Source organism: Myiozetetes cayanensis, unplaced genomic scaffold (assembly GCF_022539395.1).
Source record: "Myiozetetes cayanensis isolate MyiCay16 unplaced genomic scaffold, myiCay2020 scf24, whole genome shotgun sequence".
Classification (NCBI taxonomy): Eukaryota; Metazoa; Chordata; class Aves; order Passeriformes; family Tyrannidae; genus Myiozetetes; species Myiozetetes cayanensis.
This window is the reverse complement of record NW_026087456.1, coordinates 6,978,407-7,003,228: the sequence shown is the minus strand read 5'-3', so window position 1 is coordinate 7,003,228 and position 24,822 is coordinate 6,978,407. Positions and strand designations below refer to the sequence as shown.

Below are 24,822 nucleotides of genomic sequence, written 5' to 3'. Positions count from 1 at the left end.
AAAGGATGCAAGCCCCTGAGGATTATGGGCTGGCTGCCCAGCACCTCCTCGGAGACCACCACAAGAGGAGTAGAGAGCAAATATATTTGCGTGTTTCTGTAAGGAAACGAACTGTAGGATGGTGCCAACACATGCTGGGTGAAATTCCCATTGAGTTAAGTGGGATGTGTACTGTGTCTCCCAAAGTTCATCCTGACTGCAGAGAGAAATATGTGAGAAATATCTTAGGTTATCTTCCCAAGTACTGCACCGAACTAGAGCTTGCTCAGTACTGACAGACAAAGGACACCACTGCTTTCTGAAACATGTGGTTGGTTATCCACCTTTCATACTTTACTTTATCCAGGCTTCCTACTTTACATGTAGGATCAGAGGAAAGAGAAAATAACCCCCCAGCATATCTACCAAAGGGCTTTTAGCAGCTCCTTTCCTGTAATTTTCACCACCAGGACCATTTTAATATTTGAAATCCTGCTACTTAAATAAATCATACACTAAGTATCCAGTCTCCCTGCTTCAAAGGAAGAAACAAAGGGAATCCATTCCTGGAAATAAAAACCTTTGCATTTAGATTTGAATGAAGGATTAAAAAAAAAAAATCATGGAAATTTCTATTGAAAAACAATTTTGAAGCTGTAATCATCTCTGCTTTACAGCATGTGCAAATGTTAGATTTTGCTGTCTATGACACTTTCCCAGGACATTTTTTGAGAGGAGATGACGCATCTCCAGATGTCTTCCAGGAAATTTATTTTTAAATAAATAAAGCAAAAAATAGCTAACTGGTTCCAGTCACTGCAAGGCTACAGTTACTGCTGGAATCCCCTATTAGAGAACTAGAAAAAAGTTACCCTTTCAGTTTTTTTGTGGTGTTTTGGAGTTTGTTTGTGTTTTTTTCTCTTTACACATCAGTCAGTGTTATTCTGAACATGTATGTGAAAGGCAGGAATTCTGCTTCAGCTTACTGATTTTCTGCCTTTCAGTATTCTCTGCCTCAAATAAGCTTTTCTTCCCTCAGTATCTTACTTTACACACAGTGAGAACAGCAGACCGCTTCTTCCAAAGGGCGCTTCCAAACCAGTCTCTCAGACAACCCAAGCTCAATGCAAAACAGTCATGCATTTTTAATGTGATTTTAACTATGCATCTTATCCAAATCAGCTTGGAATTCTGAAAGAACACAGTTAAACCACGAGTAAAACAGTCCAAGTCCAAAATGGTCCGGAGACAGTTTTGTGTCCGATGGCTGCAGATCTCAGCGCTGTGCTGGCCCGGATGAGACGGGGAACAGCTGCTTGGCAGGGAGGGATCTGAGAGGCTGCACCTTTCCTCCATGCTGACCCTTGGAGGCTGGGATCTTCTGCTGTCATTTCATGGGAAATGGGGGATGGACTTGAGGAACTGTCCCTGCACAGTCTGTAAAAAGTTCCCTTCATTTACCGTCATATTTAGTGAGTTGAGCATCTCTGCTTTGGACTCAAGGATAGTTCTGCCTGTTCTTGCACTTACTGCTTTGCAAAAACCTGCTCCTTTGCACAGCCCCATGGTATCAAATCCCTCAGGTTGTCCATACTTTATCTGGGATTTTCTTACTCACTTGTCTTTATTTGACTTGTCTCAGCCTTGCTTACCTTTGTATGTAAGAGTTGTTGACTCCCCTGTGATCCAAATCGTGGCTCAGAGTCGCGATCAGCAAAGCCAGCGTTTCTAGGTCAGTCAGTTTGCTCTGGGTGTAAAGAGCAATGCAAGAAGTCAGCTGGGCATTTATTTTGCACAGCGGGTTTTACATCTGCTTTCTAGGTAATGAAACCTGTCCTTAGTCAAGCCAAAAGACAGTTTGGAAAGGCTTGATTTTATGTTTCTCCTGGGAAGATGTGTCCCCCAATGCTTGCTCTTCCCGTCAAACTAGGAAAATTTAAGAGGTTTTATGTCGAATGCTGTTCAGACTCCGGAATCTAGGACATGAGAATCAGCGTGGAGTGAATCCAGGGTAGATAGGAATAAACAATTTATGGAAATCGGAGTGGAGACTGACAGGATTCCAAAAATAGCAAGCACACTATCTGGATCATCAGAGATTGCTCGACTGCACACAGAGCAGAACTACCCTGTCCATTCCAGCACACAAAGAAGAGGGGTACCCTTGCCTTTGTCTCTTCCAGCATCTTTTGTCTTTTTTATTAGGGAGTCAAAATTTGTAGGGGAAAAAAATGCCTCTTCCTTATTGGTGTTGGGGTTTGACCTACAAATGGGATTTATTTATGCTCCACAGAAGTGTTTACTGTTAAAGTAGTATAAAGCAATTAATAACAACTGTCTGTAATCAAACTGAAGAAATACCTTAATTCTGAATGAACAGAACATTCTGTTTCTTTCAAGAATGTAAAACTGAAACCTAAAAACATACTTTGGATGAATCTTGAATCAACAGGGATTCTAGCCCTTCAGTAGGGATCATCTAGTCTTTCAGTCCAGTCCAAACCAGAATGATTAGGTTGTTTTTTTCCAATTATTATGTGTCTTTTAAGTGAAAGGTTGAAAATTGTTTAGAAGCATTGAAATGAACATTTAAATCTTTATTTCTGTATTTTTATCTTCTCTTGATTGTCTAAAGCTGCACTCAGCTCTGTGTTTGAACTTAAAAGAATTTCCTGTTGAATATTTTAAGGAAACATCCAGAAATAGGGTCAGGCTTTTCTCCCCCGCCTTTTTGACTTGCCTGTAGCTTAAGTGTTAATTTTACAGAAGGACATAACCATGTATGTGCCTTATTTGAGATATTCCCATTGGGAACATCCAGCTGACCATATCCAGAGAATCTACTGAAACTGGGTACAAAACAACACGTCAACAGTTTCACAAACCAAGCCCTTAAAGCCAGAAATCTTTAACAGAAATATTTTGATTTCTAGCAGTACCATGGAATGATGAACATCTTACTAACATGACAGTCAGAACTATGCATCATTATATAATTTGTTTAGCCAAAAAATACAAGAAAATGTACCTGAATTTTACCAGATTTCAGAGCAGCAAACATGCACTGGGCAGTATTAAAGGCATGTCTCCAATTGTGGTAGGCAACGTTCTTCCGATAATTTTTCTTTACACTTAAAATCCATCTGCAGAGAACCTTTAAGAAACAGCATCAGATAGTTAAAATGTATCACAAAGCCATTTTTTAAATGAAAAAATCTTTCTCTGATCCCTCTTGGAAAGTCTCTTACAGGAAAAAAATGTTTTAAACTCAATTAAAACTTCAAATTCAACCTACTTTTAACTGTGAACATAGAGAAGAACACCCTCACTGAGTTTGTGATAGTTGTGGGTTTAGTTTTTTGTTACTAATGGCTAAATGCTACTGTCAGAAGCACTGCTGTAAATTCAGATACTGAGGTGTGCTAACTGGTGGAGAAGAAAAATCCTTCTTTACAATGACATATTTGATAGAGAAAATATATTATTTAGTTATTATAGAGTCCTCTTAAGAGCTGTTTTGAAAATAACCATGTGGCTTTTCCCTCCTATCAGCTTGCCAAAAAACAAGCAGAATTGGACTTTGGAAAGCACATAAGTATGAGAGAAAGATTCCTGTATTCCTGGGTAGATTCTCTTTTATGCTGGAAGAAAGCATGCCCTGGGTGTTTTACTCAACAGTTATCAGAACTTGTGGGTTGTACTTTACTGGTAAAAAAGTGACAGGTAAGAAGGTCAGATAATAATTAAATGTTCACTAGAACAGGGTGCTTGGTTTAAAGCCAGGATATTGGATACAGCTCCATGTGAAATGCTGGCTGAGGATCCAGGCCCTGGTTTGCTCAAAATGTTGAGTGTTCCTCGTGGCAGATGTTGTACTGACAGGAAATCCAGTGTCATTCACCCACAAAAAGGACTCCACGCAGACAAAAGCAGCAGTTTTCTCTGCCTCTCCACTGTTAAAAAGGAGTAATAGGCTACGGCCAGTTTTCTTTAGCTCTAGCGTGGGAAGTGTAAATTGTACCTTCAAAGCTGTCAGTGTTCTCCTGCCTCTATTGACACAGGTACTTGCTTGTCTATTCCCACAGTGTTCTTTTGCTTTTGCAAATCCATTGCAATTGCTCCACTAGGAACTTGATGCCTTCCCATTTTTGGGGTCCCTGACTGCCTTTCTTCTGTTGGGACATATTCCTTAAGGAAGTACAAGTGTTTGACCTTACTACAGAGGTAAACTAAGTACTGGGATATTCCAGAGGCCAGACTAGGTAATACTAGGTAGCCCTTGAACACTACTAATCTAAATAGGTCTATAAAGCACTGATCTAGAAAATAAAGACATGTTCTATTTAACTAATTTGTTTCCCTATGAAGCCCTCCAAATTAACCTTGCATTTTGAAAGTGAACTTCAAAAGTTTTCTTGGAAAAGGTATAAAGCAAAAATAAAGTATAAAAATGAAGGTTTTTAGAAATAGATATTGTGTGCATTGACTGAAGAGGCTGAAGAGATTACCTATTTTACCTCAGGGCTATAAGCAAAGTAAGAATACCTGTCTCAGTCACCTCTGCCAGGTGCACATCTACAGCTAGATCTGTTGGTAAAAACCTTCAGGGAAATTTCCACAGCCCACATAAGGAATCCGTCTCAGTCTCTGTTATCTCCACAACTATGAACTTCCCTCTAATATCTAATCTAATCTTCTGTAGGGAAAGACTAAGATAGTTCCTACCTTATATGGACAAAGTGAACAATATTATTGTCCTCTTTATAACAGCCTTTCCCTTATTGAGAGGTTGCTGTCATCTCCCTCCTCAGTGTTCTCTTTTCCAGTCCATTAATCACAGACTGTAAAATTATTAATCATACAGCAGAAAACTGAGGACAGATCCCAGTACTTTACATTACTTTCCTAGCTTGCTAAGTGCTCTGTAATACAGATTCCCAGTTCTCTTTCCTGGGGTCATTTCACTATTCTCCTGAATTTCTAAGCCTTCACTGTGCCTGTGTGTGAAGCAGTGTCTGACAGCGTTCATACCTCGTGCTTCATTTGGAAATTCTGCACCAGGTTGAGGTCTGTGAACATCCGAATTGTACACAGCGTTGTTTCAAAGTCTGACAGCTCAAAATCACTGAAGTAGAAGTCAGTTAGGTTGAGGCATTGTGCAGATGGCACCACGGCAGCCTAGAGGAGAAGGAGAGGACACAGCTTAGCACTGGGAAAGAGAAAGGAGAACGTAGATACCTGCTTTGTAAAAAGAGAAGTGGTGAGACACTAAATTTTACCTTCACATGCTGCTCAAAAGTGATGATTACTTCCCATTTGCTTCCCTTAGCCTTCCTTGTTTAGTATTACCTTAGATTTAACACACACTTTTCCATAGATCAGGAGGATAAAGGAAGAATTACCTGGTCAGTCTGTTCTCTACATCACCTGAGGCAAATTGCAAGCCAAGAGTATGTGAGAAATTGGGAGAATGAGAAAATAAGGCAGTGGAGTTATGTGTTTGTTTTTTTGGACATGCAGACATCAAAATGTGTAACTGTTGACATTTTTCTAAAAAATTATAAGGAAAGAGATGTCAGTCAGTAAAACAGATTTCCTAACAGGGTCCCCATTCAGAGCAATTCAGAGTAGGCAGAACATGCCCACAGGCAGAGCTTTCTCAGGGCTGGAAACCTAAAAAATCAGGGTTCACCTGTGATCACTAACCTTTAAAACCTATGGATAATGTTTTTGGTGCAATTTGAGTATAATCGTAGACTTTCACTGTGAAATTTGAAATGACAAAGTAGCCAAAAAACTCCAAATCTACTTTATTTTTAATTTGTATTTTTAATTATCAGTAATATCTCCATTTATTACATGTATTACAAGTCCATGTATTACAAGTCTATGTATTACAAGTCCACTTTTCCTAGTCATGAAATGCAGAGTATAGGTCTTGGTTGCCCTGCAAAATACAGGTGTTAAGGTTATGCTAAGTATTATCCTAACAAAATAAATGACTAGAATATAATAATATACAAAAACAAATGTCTTAGTGTGGATTAAAAAAAAAAAATCAAGTAAATCTGAAACAGTGGAGGAATTAAACATCTGTGTTTATCTTCCTCTTTGTAATTCTAGGGGAAAACATTTCTCCTAGAAATGTTCCAGCATTGGGAACTGTGTCCCAGAAGCCTGAGGCACTGAAAAGGAAGCATGTATCAAAATCTCCAGTATTTTTACATGTAGCATGTAAATCCCAACAACTACATCCACCAGTCCCTGATCCATAGAAATTTGCTGTTGCCTTTCTTGTGTGTCAGAATTGGAAAGTCATGAAAGATTATGAATACCAGTATTTACACAGGGGAAAAAAAAATCCTTGTACCAGTAATTTGGTGTCCCTCAGTCTGGATTTATGTGGTATCTCACCTGTGAGCATGTGAGAGAGCTGCATGTTCAGTGGCAAATAATGCACCTGGTCAGGAACTCTACTGACTTAATTTTGAAAAGCTGCAGCTGCAGGCTGGAATTTCACAAGGAAAGGGGCTGGAAGGAGCTGAACAGGACACCTCATACCTGTGTTCTCACTTCATTCATAATTTATCTTTCCCTTCCTTGATCTCCTGCCTTTGAGAGCTGCCAACAGTAAGCTTCGCTTCACCTGAGACATAAAAACCCCTGCACTCTATAGCTATTCAAGTGGTATTTAACCAGATTAGATATTTCTTCTTTCCATTACTGAAGCCAGAAGAGCTTTTGGCCCCCCGTTTTATAGCATTTTAATTTCAAGTTATTGAGCGATGGTCAGCTTCTGTGAGCACTGACCAAACCACAGTGCTCAATTTCCCCACCTTGGGAATATTATAAAGAGCATGAAATGGTCAAGAGAAGAAGAAAATGTGCCAAGGAATTCCCCTTTTTGCATAACTGTGACTTTTCAATTCCTATTCCTTACTATAAGCATCGTATTAATGGTAATTAGTAGTGAATAATTAGTGACTTCATTTCATTGCCTGGTTAGGTATAGAAAGTAACTTTTAAAACTTGTCTTTTATTATGAGTGAAAAACCTACAGATCAAGGTTATGACTTTATGTCACACACCAAGGCACTCCCTTCAAGGATCCCTCAAACACAAGAATAGCCCAGTCTGGAATGTGTTAAGGTGAGCATGGTAAAAGGCCAGCATGGATGAACAGGGAATTCCTGACGTAGCTTAAAACGGAAAAGTGAAGCACAGAGGAGGAGGAAGTGGGGATGGGCTACCTGAGAAGATCATAGAGACATCACCAAAGTGTGCAGGGGTGGAGATGGGAAAACCAAAGCTCAGCTTGAGTTGGAACTAGTGAGGGATGCAAAGGGCAACACAAATTTCTGGCAGCAAAAAGGTGGCTGTGGAAAACATGGGAGCACGGTGGTAACTGAGTGGCAACTGTGAACAGTTTTGCTTTGTTTCATTTGCTTTGTGTGGTAAAACACGGGTTGTATCCAGGCTCAAAGGGGACTGATGCAACAGGACATTCTGTAGTATGAGGAAAGTGAGAAATTGTACTACAGCCTATTCCACAATGCAGATAATGAAACAAAATAGGACAGTTCCACTTGGAAGGGAACTGCAATGATTTTCTAGCCTAACTGCCTGATGAAGCATCTGCTTTCTGTGCTGTCAGGTTATTTAGAAGCAAAACAGAGCAAATCACAAAAAGGCATACCCAGAAACATCACTTTAATCTATTTTGTCTGGCTTGATACAATGATATGAATGCAAAATGAAAAAATAAAAACTAGATGAGAGCAGAAGAAAAAGGCCTGTGCTTGTGCTGTAGTCCTGTGTTGTCTGGTATGTCCTCAGAGGCCGTGGCTGACAGGGGCCAGGACTGTGCTAGGAAGGGCATGGGCAGGGAGGTGGAGGTGGACACTGACCCAGTTGTAGGTTTGCTGTGGTTCTGTTTTCTTTAGCAGTCAAGATGTGACCACAGAGATTACAACCCAAGGTCTGCAGAGAAACCTCAGGAAATGTGCTGCATTTTGCTCTTGTCCGTGGGCAGCAGCCTGGTAGGACTGAGGGTCAAAAGCCGCGTGACACTTCCTCACCTAGAAATACCCGTAGTCTTACACCTTGTTATGTGGCATCTTGCTTGCCCAGACCAATCCCATCATATCCAGCCTGTGGTCTCCCATGTCTTCCTTCCTCTCCATCCCTCCTATTTGTTTTTGTGTAGCAGGGGTGATGCTTTTTTCCCTGGAACACCTCCTCCAGCAGAGACCTGGAGAAACTAAGCCCATGCTGTGCTTTGAACTGCACTTGAAATCACAGCTGTAGTTATTCCTTAGGCAGTGCTTTCTACACACAGAATTAAACATGAGCAGAGCAGGACACTGCACAGAAAAGCAGCCACAAAAAATAATAAAAATAAAAAAATCACCGCATTAAAAATTGAATACAGAACTTCTACCAAGGCCATAAAGCTGCACCCATCCTTGGGATGCTTGAAAGGGACCAAAGCTGTAAGGTACACAACATTCAGACTTAGCTGCAAAATGAAGAGTTCTCAGCATTTTTTCTGGTTCTTGTAGTGCTCTGGCCAGCCTGTATTTCTTCTGATTGAGGCACTGTAATGTTGCCTTTTCATGTGATCTACTGATTCAGCTCAGGAACCAATCAGTATAACCCTCACTATCATTTTCATTTCTGCAATATGTGCTTCTGTGTGTTTGGGGATCCTGGCTGTGTGAAGGACTGCCCTTTGTTCTATTAAGGGAACACTTCTATAGTAATAGTAAAAAATTCAATTACCACTGTTACCTGCAGCTCCCTCGTTTCCTCCTCAGCAGCAGAAGCATGGTATGAGAGAACCTACAGAAAGAAAGAAGCAGCCCTTAGTACAAACAAAAGAGCAGTGTGGTAAAAGGGTACTTTTCTTTCCTAAAGCAGATTTTTCAGCACTGCACTGCGTTTGCTGATGAAATCTATTGTCCGTGCAGGGCCCACAAGGGTTTTTTAAGGGAGCTCTCTGAATGCATAGGGGGAGATGTCTGCAACTTGCACAAATCTCCCACAGAACCTTCTGCAGATAATTAGGCCAGGAAAACGTAAATAGTTTCTATAAAAGAGCAAAGAACTCTGGTTTTCTCTTTGGAAAAATTTCATGCCCCACTTTCAAAGACAAATAATACACGAAACAGCTATAATTATGAGCCTGACATTGTTGCCATAGAAATTCTTCCAGGAGTTTATTCAGACAGAAAAGAAAGTTTTGCCCTAACTGAAACTTGGCACCAAAGTCTGAAAGACAATATGTTTGTTTTAAATTAACTAAATAAGCTCATATTTTTTAGCTCTTGAGAACACGGGTCACGAAAATGTTAGGGATTATTTTAGGCAACCATAGACTGATTTTTTTTTAAAGAACCCATCTTATGTGTTAACATATAATCTGTCTGGACCTCCTGTATTACCCATAAAGTGTTACAGTAGGAGGGAGAATTTCTCATTTGCAATACAAACTAATCATTCTGACAATAATTTTACCCCCTTTTTGTTTAACATGACTTAATACGGGTTTATTTGAGCCTTGCAATGTTTCCTTTAGAGGCTGTGGGGTACCTAATCCCCATTTTAGGAATTCTGCAAACACTCTGTTTACTTAATGAATGTCAGGAGATCCAAAGTCTACAAAGTTTTCACTTTCAGCTTCAAGTTATCGCCTCTGAGTAATTCAGCTTCTCAGACTGAAGCTGTTAAACTGAACAGGAGCCAGTTCAAAGGCTGAGACCAGATGATGTTCACCTTGCCATGGTTTGCTGGAGTCTGAGGAAATTGCTGAAAGCCTACAATAACGCTGCTGTTACTCTGTGTGTCTGAAGGGCTGAGCCAAAATCATCCCAGGAAACCTCAGACAAGAAAAGGAAGCCCCTAATCCGCTGAAGCGTTTCCTGTTCCTACGCAGCAGAGCTGCGCCTGCCGTGCTGCCCGTGGGCAACCTCTCTCAGGGAGGGGAAAGGATGTGCCCAGCTCGCCCCTAAATGCCATGAGCAAAGTTAAAACACACCACCAAATGAAACAGTCTGCTGGCACATCCAGAAACAAGCGGGAAAATTCCTGAGCAGCTTAACAGGCCAGATTCTCCTGGGGCAGCACAGTTTCTGTCCTGCTGTGCAGAGCAGACAGGGGTCTGGAGAAAATCAGTTTTGGGGCTAATTAAGGACCACCTAGATGTGGAGCTCTCACCTCTAAGGTCACCATCTGTTTGGCCATGGCTCTCTCTACAGCCTCGTACATCTGTGTGTTCTGGATCCCCAGCCCACAGAAGATGACAAACGCTTCCAGGAACTGCTCGTCATTTCTGTTGAAAGCCTTGACCTTGCCTGAGTTCTCTTCCATCTTGTTCACCAGCTGGCAAACACCTATGGCAGGGTACAGAAATGAAAAGAAGGAATACAGAGAACTGCCACCGTATCACCTGTTGCATGGAACAGCAACAATTAAGTCTGAATTAAGAATTAGGAATTAAGGGACACACAGGAGTGCTGTGGGATTTTCCCCTGTTTTTTTTTTTAAGAGTAATTTCAATGTATTATAGAATGAATGCTAAAATGTATATATATTTTACTTAGTAGATTCAAAAGTATTTATTGGGATCTATAAACCGAAAATGTAGGGCTTTAGAGACGTGATTATCCTGTGAAATTCTAGGGTCGTTTTCATCCTAACTTTTATTATTAATAGTATTCTAGATTGATTTAATCCCTAAAGACAATTTGTCCTTTGGAGGCTAATTAAATTTTTGCAACCATGCCAAAAGAACATTTATGAAAGTCAGAACAGTGGTACACAGAGTTTTTGCTTCCTTATTTGAGTCAGTACTGGAATTTTTTTTAAGTAAATGAACTAAACAGAGAATACCCAAGTTGAGGTTCAAAGCTTAAGCAGAGTCGCTGATTCCATGAGGATATGATTGAATTCCAGCCTGCTCCGAACACTGCTGAACTCCTTGAAAAGCATCTCATTGAATTCAGCCTGGTAGGCTCAAACCTGTTGATAGCTGCATCTGTTTATGTTTCTGTTAAGAATTTCTGGGCTTTTCCCTGCACAGGCCACTGAAAAGTCTGACAGGTAACTTCTCCCACACCTTGCTGCAGCTTAAATCCCATCTGACACCATTTGAAGCAGAGGGAAATTCAGACATATACCTCCCTTTACTTTTACCCAGCAGATGGTAATTTCTGCTAAAAATCAGAATATTAATTAAAGCAGCTGCATTATAAGAACATGTTGTCTTTGGCCAAAGCTGCTTTGGGGGTGATTATTGTCTTAAGTGAGTGCAAATGTTTTCTCCCTCCCATGAGTGTGAGTACTAACAGTCTGGAGCATAAAAGCCAGCATTTTCCTGGCCAACTGCAAATATAACCCAGGGATTGCGTTGTCTGAATATTGCAAACAGGATTCTGAACCTTAATGGGATGAGAAGACTAGATCACAGAATCACAGCAAAACATATAATCCCAGGATTAATAATAAGGATTCAAATAAGGAACAAGATTAACTTTCCCTGGGATAAAAAGAAGCTGATTTATAAAACTCTATAGGAAAATCCCATGAAACTCATTTTCAGATCTCTGTTTAGCATGGTTGATGACATTATAATTATTCCCATAGCAACTGTGATGTCATGAACACAAGATTAAGACCCAACAGTGAATACCCCACAAAAGTAAGTGAATTCCTAAGGGACATAGCATTTGGATGCCCATAACATCTCTTAAAAAAATAGAGAAGTACAGTGACTATACTATGTAGTACTTAAGACTCTTTAACCCCTTTCAAATACTTCCCCAAAGCCCTGAGATTCCCATATATTACAAAGAAAGGAATTCCAAAGTCTTTTACTGGGACATAATTACAAAACCACAGCAAAATTCTGTAAAGCTTTCACCACATACCTGAGAAATGCACAAGTCAGGAGAATAAAAAAAGTTCTTTTCATCTTTTTTGCCAGTAAGATCTGCTTGGTTTTGCTGTGGACGGTTTTTCCCACCCCAATCCCACTTCCCAAATTCTGGTTTTGGCTGTGCTACTCTTAAAAATAATGTTAAAAAGAAACCAGACTTATAATAATAGTCATAGATGCTGTACAGGATGGCAAGGGAGCTTCTGGGTGTTGTCCCAAAGACAACTTCTTGACCATGCCCTATTAAATATCGGAACATCAGGCAGATGTGAAACCAGAAGAGACTTCAAAGAACATTTCCCAGTGAGAATTACTCAGATTTGAAAAACCCACCTAAATGGGTGGCCTGACTGAAACTTGCAGTTTGAACTTCCATAGAAAATCCCAGTAGAAAAGAAATCAATGAGATCAGTAGCTCACAGCATAGTGAAATATCTCTGATTAAAGCTCAACAGTTCAATCTTCACCTTGGTCTTCCAGGGTTTGTTAGAATATTTAAATAAAGTAATAAAAGAACTCAGGATAGAAGCTAATACCAAAATTCCATCAGGTGAAGATGATGCTTCTCTTTCTGCTTCAAAGGTTAAAAAAAACAATCTGTCTTCACAAAAAGGGGGACCTCATATTTACCATATAAATTGGGCTCTCCAGTTTTGCCATAATTCTCATAGAAAGTTCTTTGAAGATCATTAAAAATGCATTCTCGAAACTCTTAATATTTACTTGCCAAATTTTGTGAAGTTGAGGAAGTTGGATTCATATTACTGTCTAGGGCTAAGTATGTTTTATCTTCTGTTTGCTTGTGGAACTTACTGATGCCAGGAACTCAGGCTCATACTCATTCCAGATTGATTTGGTAACTTATTAGGTAAGCAATTTATACTCAGAGTGGATCAGTGGACTTATAAATTGAAAATATGGTAATGAAAGATCTTTTCTCCTGGCTTGATATTCCATGTTGCTGGGATTTTACTGCGGAGCACAGAAATACTTCTATGAAATGTATAACAACATTTTTGTAGAGATACCTACCAATCACTTTATTCTTTTTCCCATTTTTTATCGGTGTACACAGCAAACTCTTTATGTGTTGGCTTACATTTTCTGCACTGTCATTCTGTTAAACAAACCAAAAAAAAATACAGTTACAATTTTAAAGAGGAGTGTTCAGGCGGCTGAGGATGGGTCTGCAACTATTCTTTGCTTACATACTCCTTCAAAGAGTTTGCACACAAACAACAGGTAGGAAAACTACTACCAGCCAAGCCAACGTTCTACATCCTACATTCCAAAGATCTGCCATCATGTCTCGTGCTCCAGTAGAAGGAGAATGAATTTATTTGGGGGTGGAAGGTTGGATCAAGAAGACAATGCCTCCTTTTCAAATACCTGGTGAGAAAAGGGCGCAATTCTGCTCTGACTGCTCCTGGAATAATGTGGCAGCTGCTGAGAAGTACATTTGTTCCGACCTCTGATTGTATGTGACACAAAAAATGGGCACACATTAATATTTCCAATCAAAAGGTTATCTTGGGTTTTCCTCTTTTACTATTGTTGCTCTGCTCTGTGGTGCTGTGCAAGGACTGTAGATAGGATCTTGGCAGGCAAGTGCACAAACACTGTAATGCTTACAAGTGGCAATAGGAAATGTGATTCTTTAAAGAAATCATTAAAGGATTACATCGTGCCACATACTTTACACGACTCCAGCAACTTAAGTACTGCTACTTAATAGTAACCCATTATCAAGAGGGTTATATGGAATAACTCAGGAGAAGAATTGTTTTCTCCACTGCAATACCTGTGCAATCAGCTGTAAAAAAAGGAGATAAGGATCAGCATCTCTCCCTAAAAATCAAACAGGAGAGAACTGGAGATGAAACCACAGTGCACTGTGCTAAATAAAAATGCCTGACCCAGTATTAATGAAAAGGAAGGAGAGTAAGCCAAAACCAGGCTTAAATGCCTTTAAGGAGTGATGTAGATATTTGAACTTTGTCTCCACTGCACTAACTTTGTGGGTTCAGGGAAGAACACGGACACCTGGCAGTTGAAGCTTAGCAATGGCTTCTGTCCTGTCCTTGGAAATGGCCTGAACCTGAGGAAACATCACAGCTCAACATCACGGCACAAATAAACCCAAGCTGCTCTTCTGCCTCATGCCATTTCCTAGGTAGTTCAGGCCACCAAAGCACAGAGGTATTTCCACGAGGTGACTACACATGCTGTTGAGTGTCCTCCAAAGAAAGAGGCGAGCCAGGGTTTCTGGGGCACCAGGAACACCTGGGATTTCCCTCACGTCAGGGTTCATCAGCTTTCAAAACATTTAGCCTCCAGCCCTGCCTGGGTGCTGAATTCTTTCTAACAGCACTGTTATTTTCTTTCTATGACTTCCTTGCATAAGGTGTATTCCAGGAAAAAATGCCAACTAACTCTACTGAACAGCCTGTCTCAGACAAACAGTTGTTTGGATGACTCTCAAGGTATTAATTTTATTTTGAAATGTCTTCCAAATAATCACCTCTTTCTTTATTGATCTGTACAGTATATCCATGGGACTCTGTCTGTACTTGCAGTCCTGCAGTTAAGAGCTTTGGGCCCTGTACTGCAAAGTGCTGAGCAATCTTTCTGTGTTGCTCAATCCTTCCTAGAAATCCACTCCAGAACATTCATGAAACCTTGCACAGAAAAAAAAAAAAAGGGAAGCAACAGAGCTCACCACCACAAGCCTGCCCCTTCTTTCCACTTACTGGAACAGTCACACTGAACACTATATTTTCTGACCTCTTTGTTGTGTGCCTCAGAACAAATTTTGGTAAAAAGCCATCTGCTGACCATAGCAACTCCTGTCCCTCTCGTTACCCTCTCCCTGAGCCTCTCTAGGAAACAGGCTTAAATATAGCAAGAAGAGCAGGCATCTTTCTAATTTCTGCCAGGACAGGAAAATACAGAATTACTTTTTGTAAATGACAACTCTGCAGGCAACCTGCCTGGAATCTGAGTCCTGCCAGGTGACCTTCCCTCCTCACTCTGCAGTATCCATGTGCTCAGTAGTATACCATAACCACGAGATCACACTTGGTGAAATGAGAAGCAAAAGCTCCCAAACAAAAGTGAATTTGTTCCATCTCCAAACCAGCAAAGAACCTGCATCCATAACATTAATCTTTGCCAGAACAAGATGGGAAAGGAGAGGATAAAAGGAAACTGGGAGCCTCAACACCCTCTGTGTACCTTCCTTTGTGTTTCCATTATTCTAAGCAGGGCCATTACATTGACACAAACAATAAGGGGAAAACAAAAAACGCTTGAAAGGTAAACAGAGAAACATTTTCTGTTCCTGATTTTCAAATCTCAGCTTGTTTTCCTTACCGTCCAGGGAAATCTTCTGTCTTTGCCGACATCTGGGATGTTGAGGGGCTCCATCGTATTCTTGACGTACTGGGCATACATGTAATTGATTTTGTTTGTGTCGTAGTCCCTGAAGGACACAACACCACCATTATTATGTGCTTAGCATGACAATGAGGCATCTCATCATGCCCAGCAGGTTAAGAGTAATATCTCTCCTGTACGAGAAAAGGATCTATAGACACAACTAATAGATATATAATGGGGTTGAGTTCAAACCCTGGATCCTAATCCAGCTGTCATCACAAAACTGCAGAGTGGACTGATGTGTGCATTCCACCATTTCTTAGTCAACATTAACACTGAACACCAAGCTGGAAAAATAAACAAATCCCTACAGTTTACACAGATGAAGGAGAGAGAATGAACAGCTGGGTTTATATAGAAATAAACAGAACCCTGTGAAAACCAACTCCATTCACAAATCTGAGGCACTTAAAAAGCCAGTACTGGATGAAGTTAGAGAGACTGCAGCAGGTATCGCTTGGGAATTTTCTGCTTCTAAGTTCATTTCAAATTTGTTCTAAAATTAAGGCCCAATATGGAGATTCTGTTACTGAAATAGAACAGTTTATTCCAAATCAGGACATAGAGGACATTCACAGAATCAGTCATCTCCACTCTTTCAGTCACAATTTATGTAATTGAGGCATTTTAATTCTCTTAGACCCTTTGCCTGCCTTGGAGGCGGTCATATGCCCTAATAATGAACCTATTGCCATCAGGCTCCTGGAGTTTCCCTCCAAAATTGGACTTGACTTGAGTTATCCTCCTGGTGTAAGGATGTTCACAGGGCTGGAAGAAGGGAATTATTCTTTCTAACATAGAATTATTTTTAATTTAATAAGTGTTTCCTGTAAAAAAGCATCAAAGGGGTACAGAAATCTCTGTTTTCTCCCTGCACACAATATCCATAGTGAACATTTTATATACAACTGTGTCTCTTTTTGACATTATTTGAAACAACTGTCTTTGATGACAGAGAAAAGTAATGGAGACAGTAATTTTCACTCTTTCATACAGAGGCTCAGGCTAAATTTGGAAACTATTTAATCTGGGTATTTTAATTCAGCTATTTCTACCTCTCCCTTCCTCCCAGTTGGTTTCTCAAAGATGACTGAAAGTTAGAACTTTAGCACTTTAATCTTGATTTAGTCAGACTTGTTCTTTAAGCCAGCTTCCTTATCTCTGAGATAAGGGTAATGATTAAAATAATTGATTAAAAACATTAATAGGATTATTATCTTCTACTCTATTCCCTAGTTGTCTACACAGCTCAGTTTTAGAGCAGCTCAGCAAGTTGGAATTTTACTTCTCCCATTTTGTACGTGTCCATAGCTTAGCCCTGTGATACCAATGTGTACTTGGAGCTGACAAAGTGAAGAGATTTCTCCTGTTCTGCTCAGTGGGGCCTTTTCAAGGCAGGAGAGTTTGTCTGGGCACACTTCAGGGCAAAACTTGCCCTATAAAAATAGCCATAATAGCTAGGACCCACTAGAAATAGGGCCTGTTATTATGAAAGGAGTATTAAAAGCATAGTTTCTTCAGAGTTCTCCTGAGATGAACAAAAGTGTGAATTCACTGGTTTACCTCTTCAGATTTTCAGCAGAATCTTCTAATTCCTCAGATTCCATGTGAAACACACTGGAAAATGTATCCTGGAATACCGAGAGGATATTTTAACACACAGGTCTATAAGGCTGACATAAATTAGAACGGTATGATTCGTGAAAACCTCGTTGCAGTTACCAAGACCTGTTCTGTAATAAACACAGGCGTAAAATTCTTTACCCTTCATTTCACATCTGTACAGGATCCTGCCACAAAGATATCTTTTCATACAACCCTAAGTATCATTGAAGTGTCCTGAGTCTCTACTGATGACTCTGAGAAGAAATGCTGATGTTTACAAGCCACGTCAAATTTATCTGTCAGCACAGAAATTCTTTCACTACACAAAGACAAAAACCTCCCAAGCCAACATCCAACCTGAGCAGATGCCACAAAATTAAAGACTGAGCACGAAAAGATGACAGAACATACTATGGGTCAGAAATCCTGCAGAGTCAGGATGGAGGGAAGCCCAAACCGCTCCCAGGGAATAAGCACTTCTGCCTTTAGGCAAAAAGCCACACTCACAGGACAATCTTCATCCACTATGAAGATGGTGCACCTCTGCACTTGCATGAAGGATATTATAGTGGCAGCTATCTTCTTCAGGATTACTTCCAGCGACTGCTGCTCCTCAAAGATCAGGCTGGCAAGGTCAAGAAGCACCTGGGGAAAAGGCCTTTTGTGAAATTTTGGCTAGTTGTGATTTCTGCAATAATTAGCATTTCTACTGTCTTTGAGTCTTCTCTTCCCTGAATTAAGGAAGTCAATGTGTATGTCTGTGACCAAAATTAAATACTGGCTCTCACACAGACTGCAAAGGAAGTCACTAATAGCCAGTTTGACACTTTTGATGGAGGAAATAAATAGCCCAGATGGCTGGCTGATGTTTTGGGTCAGAGAGGCAGAAAAGATTTAGGCATTAACAGGCCATCAAATGAAACCCGAGAAATCCAGACAACACAGTTACTTGTCCTTAGGAAACCTAATGATTTCCTATGGCTCATGTGTGCACCCTGAAACATATGTGATATTTACATTTCTTAAGACTTTGGAACACAGTTATTTTCTGTTGAAATTCTGAGCAGATCCTAATGAACTCATCCGCTGAAAGCACCATTTGGATATGGCCCTTCAAAGCTGCTGCTGGACAACTCAGCTGCTCAGATTCCTTTTCTTCCTCACAAGAAGCACAAGGGCAACTTGAAAAATCAGCCACATTTGTACCAGTTTAGCAACTTGGAAACTCAGACCCGGTGGGAAACGGCTCCGTACCTGATTGCGCCTGTTCTCCAGCAGAGACATCTCGTACAGCTGCGCGTTGTGAAGGACAATGCCGCAAAATGCCAGGTAGGCAGCGAAGTCCTGCAGACAAATGAACATCAGCACCTCGTGGAGAATGATGTCCCACAGTCCAAGATAAGCTGCTGCAATGTTCTGGTTCCACTTGGGAGTATTAATTGATATTTTTGTTATTTTTGGCAAGAACGCATTCAGGGGCTGGCATTTTTCTGAGTTGCTCCTAATTTGTTATTTCCTCAAGAATCCTGTCTCCTTTCTTTAAACTAATGATCTTCACAGGTTATCTTGGTGCAAGCAGGACTGATAAGATTGATACAAGAAGCAGCTCAAAGGAATAATGTCATTTTGCAGCAATGCTTATTTTATCTAGAAAACCTGAGTGCAGACAACCAGCCTCTGTCATTTTGGCCAATTCCATCTCTTGGAAAGGGGAAATAAAATTCTGCTCACATAGTAAACCCACAGTTTTCCCCCTCTCAGTATGGGATTAATTCTGATATCCTGCAGGTACTCAGGGTGCATTTTGTTTTAAAGGGGAAGTTTTCAAAGAGAAAGAGTGAATTCTCATTCTTTTATTGCTGAAGGTTAAGTCCTTTTTCAGCCTGAGCACAGCCAGGCTTTTGCCAAACCAATCTGAATGTGAAGTCTGGAAATGTTTGGAAAGCAAGTGCAATGTGAGAATTAAGAATTAATTCTACTGTCTGCTCTACTGATTATCTTATACATTGTTCATCATTTCTCTTTTCCTGTAATTGCTATATTGAGAAGTGACACAGTATTTGAAAGAGAATCACTACAAAAATTTTAATATTTGAAATGTGTTTGTTGGGCATGCCAGGAGAGTTGGAACCACTGAATAAAAAATGATGTCTCTTACTACTTGTAAAACTGTTTTACAATGCATTTCAGGAGAGTAAGCCTGTGTCTCAGAGATAAATGACAGATAACATGGTGATCCAGAAATCAAACTATTTCAAATCCACATTTCTCATGGCCTCAGAAAGAAAGACATTTGCAGTATTAGCAGGAGTTTTTACTTTTTCAGAAAAATAAATTATTAACACATACATCCCCCATTTCCCCGTGAAAACAGGAGAGACATAAATGGAGAAAGCTTTCTTACCTTTTCATCTTGTTCAGTGAAGGTGCCACCAATCCCAGATTTCTTGTTGATTGCTTGAGCCACACCAACAACCTAGTGTGTTCAAAATGGAGCAATTAGGAGTCTGTCAGCAGATTGCATTTCTAGGCATGTGTATAGAAGAGAATAGGTGATCATTACAGGTATTTGTTTGGCTGACTATTAAATGGAATTATTAGTATAATAACTGTTTCTCTGGCATGCATAATCATTTCCCACCTTAACCTTTCCATTCCTTCTGAGACTTTGCAAAGTGTTACTAATCTGACATAAAGTATATGCAAAGCTTTTAAATTTTTTTCAGATTTTTTTGGGCATGGTTACAAAAAGTGACAGAAAAACTGCAAAGAACTTCCTTTGTTTGAGTCCAAGTAGTGTAAAACCAGTGCAAGGTGTTAACGATGGTATTTTTTCATCTGGCTTTTTGGGGGATAAACAATATCAGAAGAAAACTGTGTGTTGTGTTTAAATGTTTAAAAATCATTATATTTGTAACTGCTAAACTGATGGAAGGCATGTGGCTTTATTTTTGTAATGAAAAAGAAGACAATTTACTATCTCTCGGCCTCGCATTCCCAAAATACTGATGTTACAAGCAAGGTCATTGTTCTGCAGGATGAATCACTGCCAACTGTGGGCTCAAAAATGTCTGTCTGAAATAGAGCTGAACTGTCAGCTCCCTTCCATACAACCCAGCTTTTCCCACAGTCACCCCCTCATTCACTTCAGGGAGGAATATTTCTTATCCAGTGAACTTCCTTTCTGTAGTAACAATTTACCACTAGTCTTATCTACTTCCATGGCAGGCTTTGAATGAAAGCAAATCCTTTTAAGCAGTCAATATGCTTTTATTTTAACCTACACGTGCAGGGATTAATGGTGACACCTTTTCTCATACCACTGTCTTCTCTGGCTATTGATTTAATTTATTTTATTTTATTTTATTTCAGTTTTGATCCAGCCTAAGCTAAGACAACTTCAATAAGGCCAGAGGCTTTTCAAGGCATCCAGAAGGTGAGTGCTTTCATCTTGTGTAAATACATCCCCTCCACGAAAGCAAAGCCTGTGGTGCTTAAAACAGCTATAAGAAAACAGTAAAAGGACCATATTTATCTAGAAAAAAAAAAAAAAGGACTATTTAGGCTTCTTTTAGCAGCACTGCAGGTTTATGACACATGAACAAAGGCAGGTGTTCCAAGAGCAATGGTCAGTTTTAGAGCTCCGTAAAGGTCTTTCCATAAAAAGTTTTACCTGAGGAAGGAAGGAGTAATGAGAATAAACCTGCTAAAAAGTCATGGTTGACTTAATTATGATAAAAAAATGTGCAAAAAGTTACTGCTGTTTCAGTGGCACTCTAAGCTTTAAGACAACTTTGCAGTGTGTGCATTTTTTTTTTTTTCATACAAAATGAACAGTTTTAAAAATTAAACTGGTCCAAGCTGTGGCCTCATTTATATCAGTACAAATTTCAGTGCTTCTCTACACTCTGTAGGATATGGTGTAGAGACAGTAATGAGAAAAACCTCAGATGGATATTTTTTAGCCATTGGAGTCTTGCCTGCAACCAGGTAATTAGGAAAAGATGTAGGAAACTCAGGAGGTTCTGTTCCTGTTACTAAAGTAATTATGTAATTAGGACAAAAGTAAATCATGCAGTAACGTTTTAGGCCGTGGAGAACATATGCCTGCATTTTAGAGAATCCTAAGCACAGTAGGAAACCCAAATCCTCATTTTTAAAACTTATTACAAACCAATCAGAAATAACAATAGGCCTGATCAGTGATCTCCAGCTGGGAGTTATGTTTGCACCAGCAGAGAAACTGAATCCAAGGTGACTCTGAGCTCAGCTGCACAAGAAACTTCCTCAGATAACAGGTCCATTCAAAGCGTGAAATGTTTGTGGCAATAAACAAGAGAAATCTGAGATAAAGCTTGGAGAATAGTGTGAAAATAGAACAGGTGAGTCATGCAGCAGTAAAGCAAAGGTGTATGTTTGATTCCTTGTCATTCTCCTACTGCACCTCTGGAATTTGCCTGTATATTTCTTGGCCACACAAGACAAAACTAATAGGAAAGAAAGGGGTTAAAAATTATTCTTGCTGGCAGCACAAGTGATCTTCCAGTGCTCCACTTGCCCTCTAAGCTTTCTTCTCTCTCTACTTTTCCCATTTAAGAAATCCTGATCCACATTACAAGAAGAGATTCCTTCTAATTCTCAGAGAACTTTATTTTTCCTATTTTCTTCCCATAGCTGAGCCCTGCCTCTAAAAGTAGCAGCCTACCTAGAGTGTTTCCCAGTAGGTGATGACTGATGGTTGTGCTCTGGATTTTATCTGCATTGTTTCATGCTGCAGTTTTCTGCACATTAGGACTACAGGCCTAACTCTGGAAAAGCTCTTCCAGCACTCCAGGCCACTGGTGCCCATTTTAGTTGGTTCTTACTTCAGCTGACTTAAAAATACAATTAATTAAAAATGCTTCCTAGGAAGATATGTGTTTGATTTGCTTTTGCTGGTACCTGAAGAAAAATTACATTAAGCCAAAGAATGGTAACAGAAAGATGGGAACTCAACTTTGATCTCCTTTTCAGTAAGAGAACATACCCTCTGCAGGAGACAGACTAAGTGGTGTTAACCTTCCTTTGCTCTCCTGGTCTTGTGGAGCTTTGATTCAGGCTTAGAAAATTATCCAGCGGGGACAGAACTGTATTCACAGACTCCCATTTTTAATAAACAAAAATTTCACATCCTCTTCTATCGTCCATGCCAGCAGCAAGCAGCCTGTGTGGTTTCCAGCAGCCTAGTGAATGTAACACGTGTCTCAGCGTAAGCTGAAAATCCACCCAAGAAGCAAATTACTGATCTCCATAATCCTGCAGCAAGACTGCTACTGGAACTTGGGGCAGTTTGTTTAAAGTCAACTTGGCTGGAGCTCCTCTATTCTGCAGCGACTGTGATATCTGAAGTGTTCACTGAGGGAGAAAATAACTTCCCTGGCTGGCGGGAACGTGCCTGCTCACGTTTTACACAACAAAACACAACAGGGTATTTTCAAAGGCTCTGGGAAATAGTAGCAAATAGGGCAAAGTGAACAACAAACTAAACAATTGCCAGAATAAAACATTCCCCTGATTACTGGGAAGTTCAGTCTTACTTAGAGCTGGGAGAGAGGTCTTAGTCCATTCAGCTAAAAGTTCCATGTGAGAAAATCCAATGGATTTTAGTAGAAATTAAATTGAATTGAATGCAAATTATTATGCACAGCTTAATGAAAAAAAATGCAGCAGTAACAGAAAATTGTGTCATTCCTGTAGATGTTGTGTGGCAGCTGTGGTGTCTCTGTGCATCAGAGACCTTCCATTCTAGAGAGAGTCCAAACCTGCCAGAGAGCTGTGCTGAGCCTGTGTCAGCCCTGCAGAACTCCACGAGTTGGATTAAGCCAAGGAATGGAATAAGGACTTCTATTCCCTGTTCAGTTCTGTCAAAATGGTTGTTTGTTTATGAGTGCCTACAAAACCAGGTGCTCACATTTGAGGTGATAGTTATTTGCCACAACCTCTGCAATCCTTTCTCTGGGTCTCTGAATCCAAGGCCACATGAAACCAAAAGACTGTGCCACTGCATTTCCTGACTTCCCAGGAGCCCTAGAAGGCAAATCAGCACCATTTGGAGCTTTTTCTCATTGTTACTAGTTCCTGGGTCCTTTTCATGGGCTCTTTTGTGAATCAAACTGTTTTCTTTTCATCTGTGGAATTTCTTACTAGCTGTTATTTTTAAAGGGGGCTTTGGTTTCTCACATGCCTCATGGAAATATAGGCAAACGTGAAATGCATCTCCTGGAAAAATCTCCATACTTCAGCATGCCCAGAGGATTTAATAATCAGCATGAGATTTTCTTCCTCTCAATTACTGACTCTTTTGTTTTTAAAAAAAGTAGTACTAATACTAAACAAACAAGCAGAAAGCCTCAGTTGCTTCTCTTTCTCAGTGTTCTATTTTTGGATGACTTCCAGGATCATCTTTTGACTGTGGTTGCTGACATCCGGGGCTAAGGCAGCATTCAGTAGCCTCAATATTAATAGAGGGGCTTTGGGGATTTTAAAATTTTATTTCTTTATTTTTTAACAAGGAGGAGTCAGTATTCTGGCTTTGTTGCTTTGGGGGTTCTTAAACAGAAAAAGCAGTATAATGCAAATGGAAAATTAAGGACTGATCCATTGGCTCCAATGATCTCTCTAGAAACATGTCAGTCATTTGTTATGGTGAGAAGGAGAAAAACCTTCTGGTAGAGACTGTAAAAATCAGAAAAAAAGTAAAGTTGCAATCCTTTCCTAGAAGAAATTTTAGAGTTTAGCACCTTCAAATTATTGCATATGAGTATAACACTCTCCTCAAACTTCAGGTTGGCTGAACTTTTCCAAATAAACAAATTCCTGCTTCATTTCCCCTTGCTGATGCACTTAGGAGTAGAAAGCTGGCCCAGGACACGGCCCATTGCAGGTTTATTCAGCCCCTAAGTCACGGTGCCCTGGACACACAGACTGCAGCTCTTATTCCTTCCCCCACCCACCAGCAGGGGAGAAGTGGGCACTTCCACGCTCCCTGGCCAGCAAGACCTTGTAACTCATTTCTGTTCCCATCTATGTGGAGCACAGCATTTGTTGCCATTCAACAGGAAGGAAATGAGAGGGCTTGGGTGAAATGTGAAGCCTTGCATCAGCCTGACATGGACCACTGGTCCCGGACAGCTGTTCACACCACATCTGCTTCGCTCATCTGCTGGCCCAGGGCCAGCAAGTGCCTGCTGCTGGTTGGAAAGGGGAAGACTTTTCAAGGAAAGGATCAAGTGATGTCCTTGGAAGAACTGAAAAAAAAATTAATTTAGGCCAAAATTAGTAGTACGTGAAGAAAGGAAATACTGGCTGATCATCTGGGTCAGCTGCAGTACGATGCAACAAACAACTTAAATCAGGAGCTTAATCAATTTTTGTAATTAAAGAAAGGTTCAGTGCAGTGAGAGCCAAGGTGAAAAACTCCATAAGAGGAGTGAAAGATGGAAGAACAATAAGCCTTCAAACCAATCCTGGCAGCCTTTCCTTTTGGGAGCTTGAGCTTTCTGGGAGCAAATCATAAATGCTCTGAAAAATAAATAAAGTGCAGGAGAGAAAATCTCCACCTCAAAGCTCTGACACACTCTATAGAGAGCCTTACCCTTTGTGAGTATTCCAGGAACCGGTGAAGTGGCTGAAGGCTCCTACAGTCAGGATCAAAGGAAACCCAAATGTACTTCACTGACAGTAACTGTTCAGTGCAGTCTGAGTGCTCTGGGATGGACCAGTAAGTGTGCAGAGAACTTTAATGCTCACAGATACTTGGTACAGGAAGCAGGATGGGCACTTCTAGAGTTAAATCCATATATTCTACTGCTGCATCTGGGATGAAA

The 24,822-nt window shown here is 40.2% G+C and overlaps 1 protein-coding gene across 7 annotated transcripts in view; it reads right to left on the bottom strand.

Annotated features, from left to right (window-relative positions):
• Window positions 1-24,822, bottom strand: part of PDE5A (phosphodiesterase 5A) — a 101,332-nt gene that overhangs the window by 10,868 nt on the left and 65,642 nt on the right. For 6 of the 7 annotated variants that reach the window (XM_050320463.1, XM_050320461.1, XM_050320467.1 and 3 more), the window contains 11 exons: window positions 19,362-19,433; window positions 18,212-18,301; window positions 17,465-17,602; window positions 16,916-16,983; window positions 15,287-15,395; window positions 12,947-13,031; window positions 10,195-10,370; window positions 8,761-8,820; window positions 5,011-5,157; window positions 3,008-3,133; window positions 1,632-1,726 (listed from right to left, as the gene is read on the bottom strand). In XM_050320463.1, the coding sequence (XP_050176420.1) occupies window positions 1,632-1,726; window positions 3,008-3,133; window positions 5,011-5,157; window positions 8,761-8,820; window positions 10,195-10,370; window positions 12,947-13,031; window positions 15,287-15,395; window positions 16,916-16,983; window positions 17,465-17,602; window positions 18,212-18,301; window positions 19,362-19,433 (1,166 nt within the window). The remainder of the gene's footprint in view (window positions 1-1,631; window positions 1,727-3,007; window positions 3,134-5,010; window positions 5,158-8,760; window positions 8,821-10,194; window positions 10,371-12,946; window positions 13,032-15,286; window positions 15,396-16,915; window positions 16,984-17,464; window positions 17,603-18,211; window positions 18,302-19,361; window positions 19,434-24,822) is intronic. The other variant, XM_050320462.1, reaches the window with a different exon arrangement.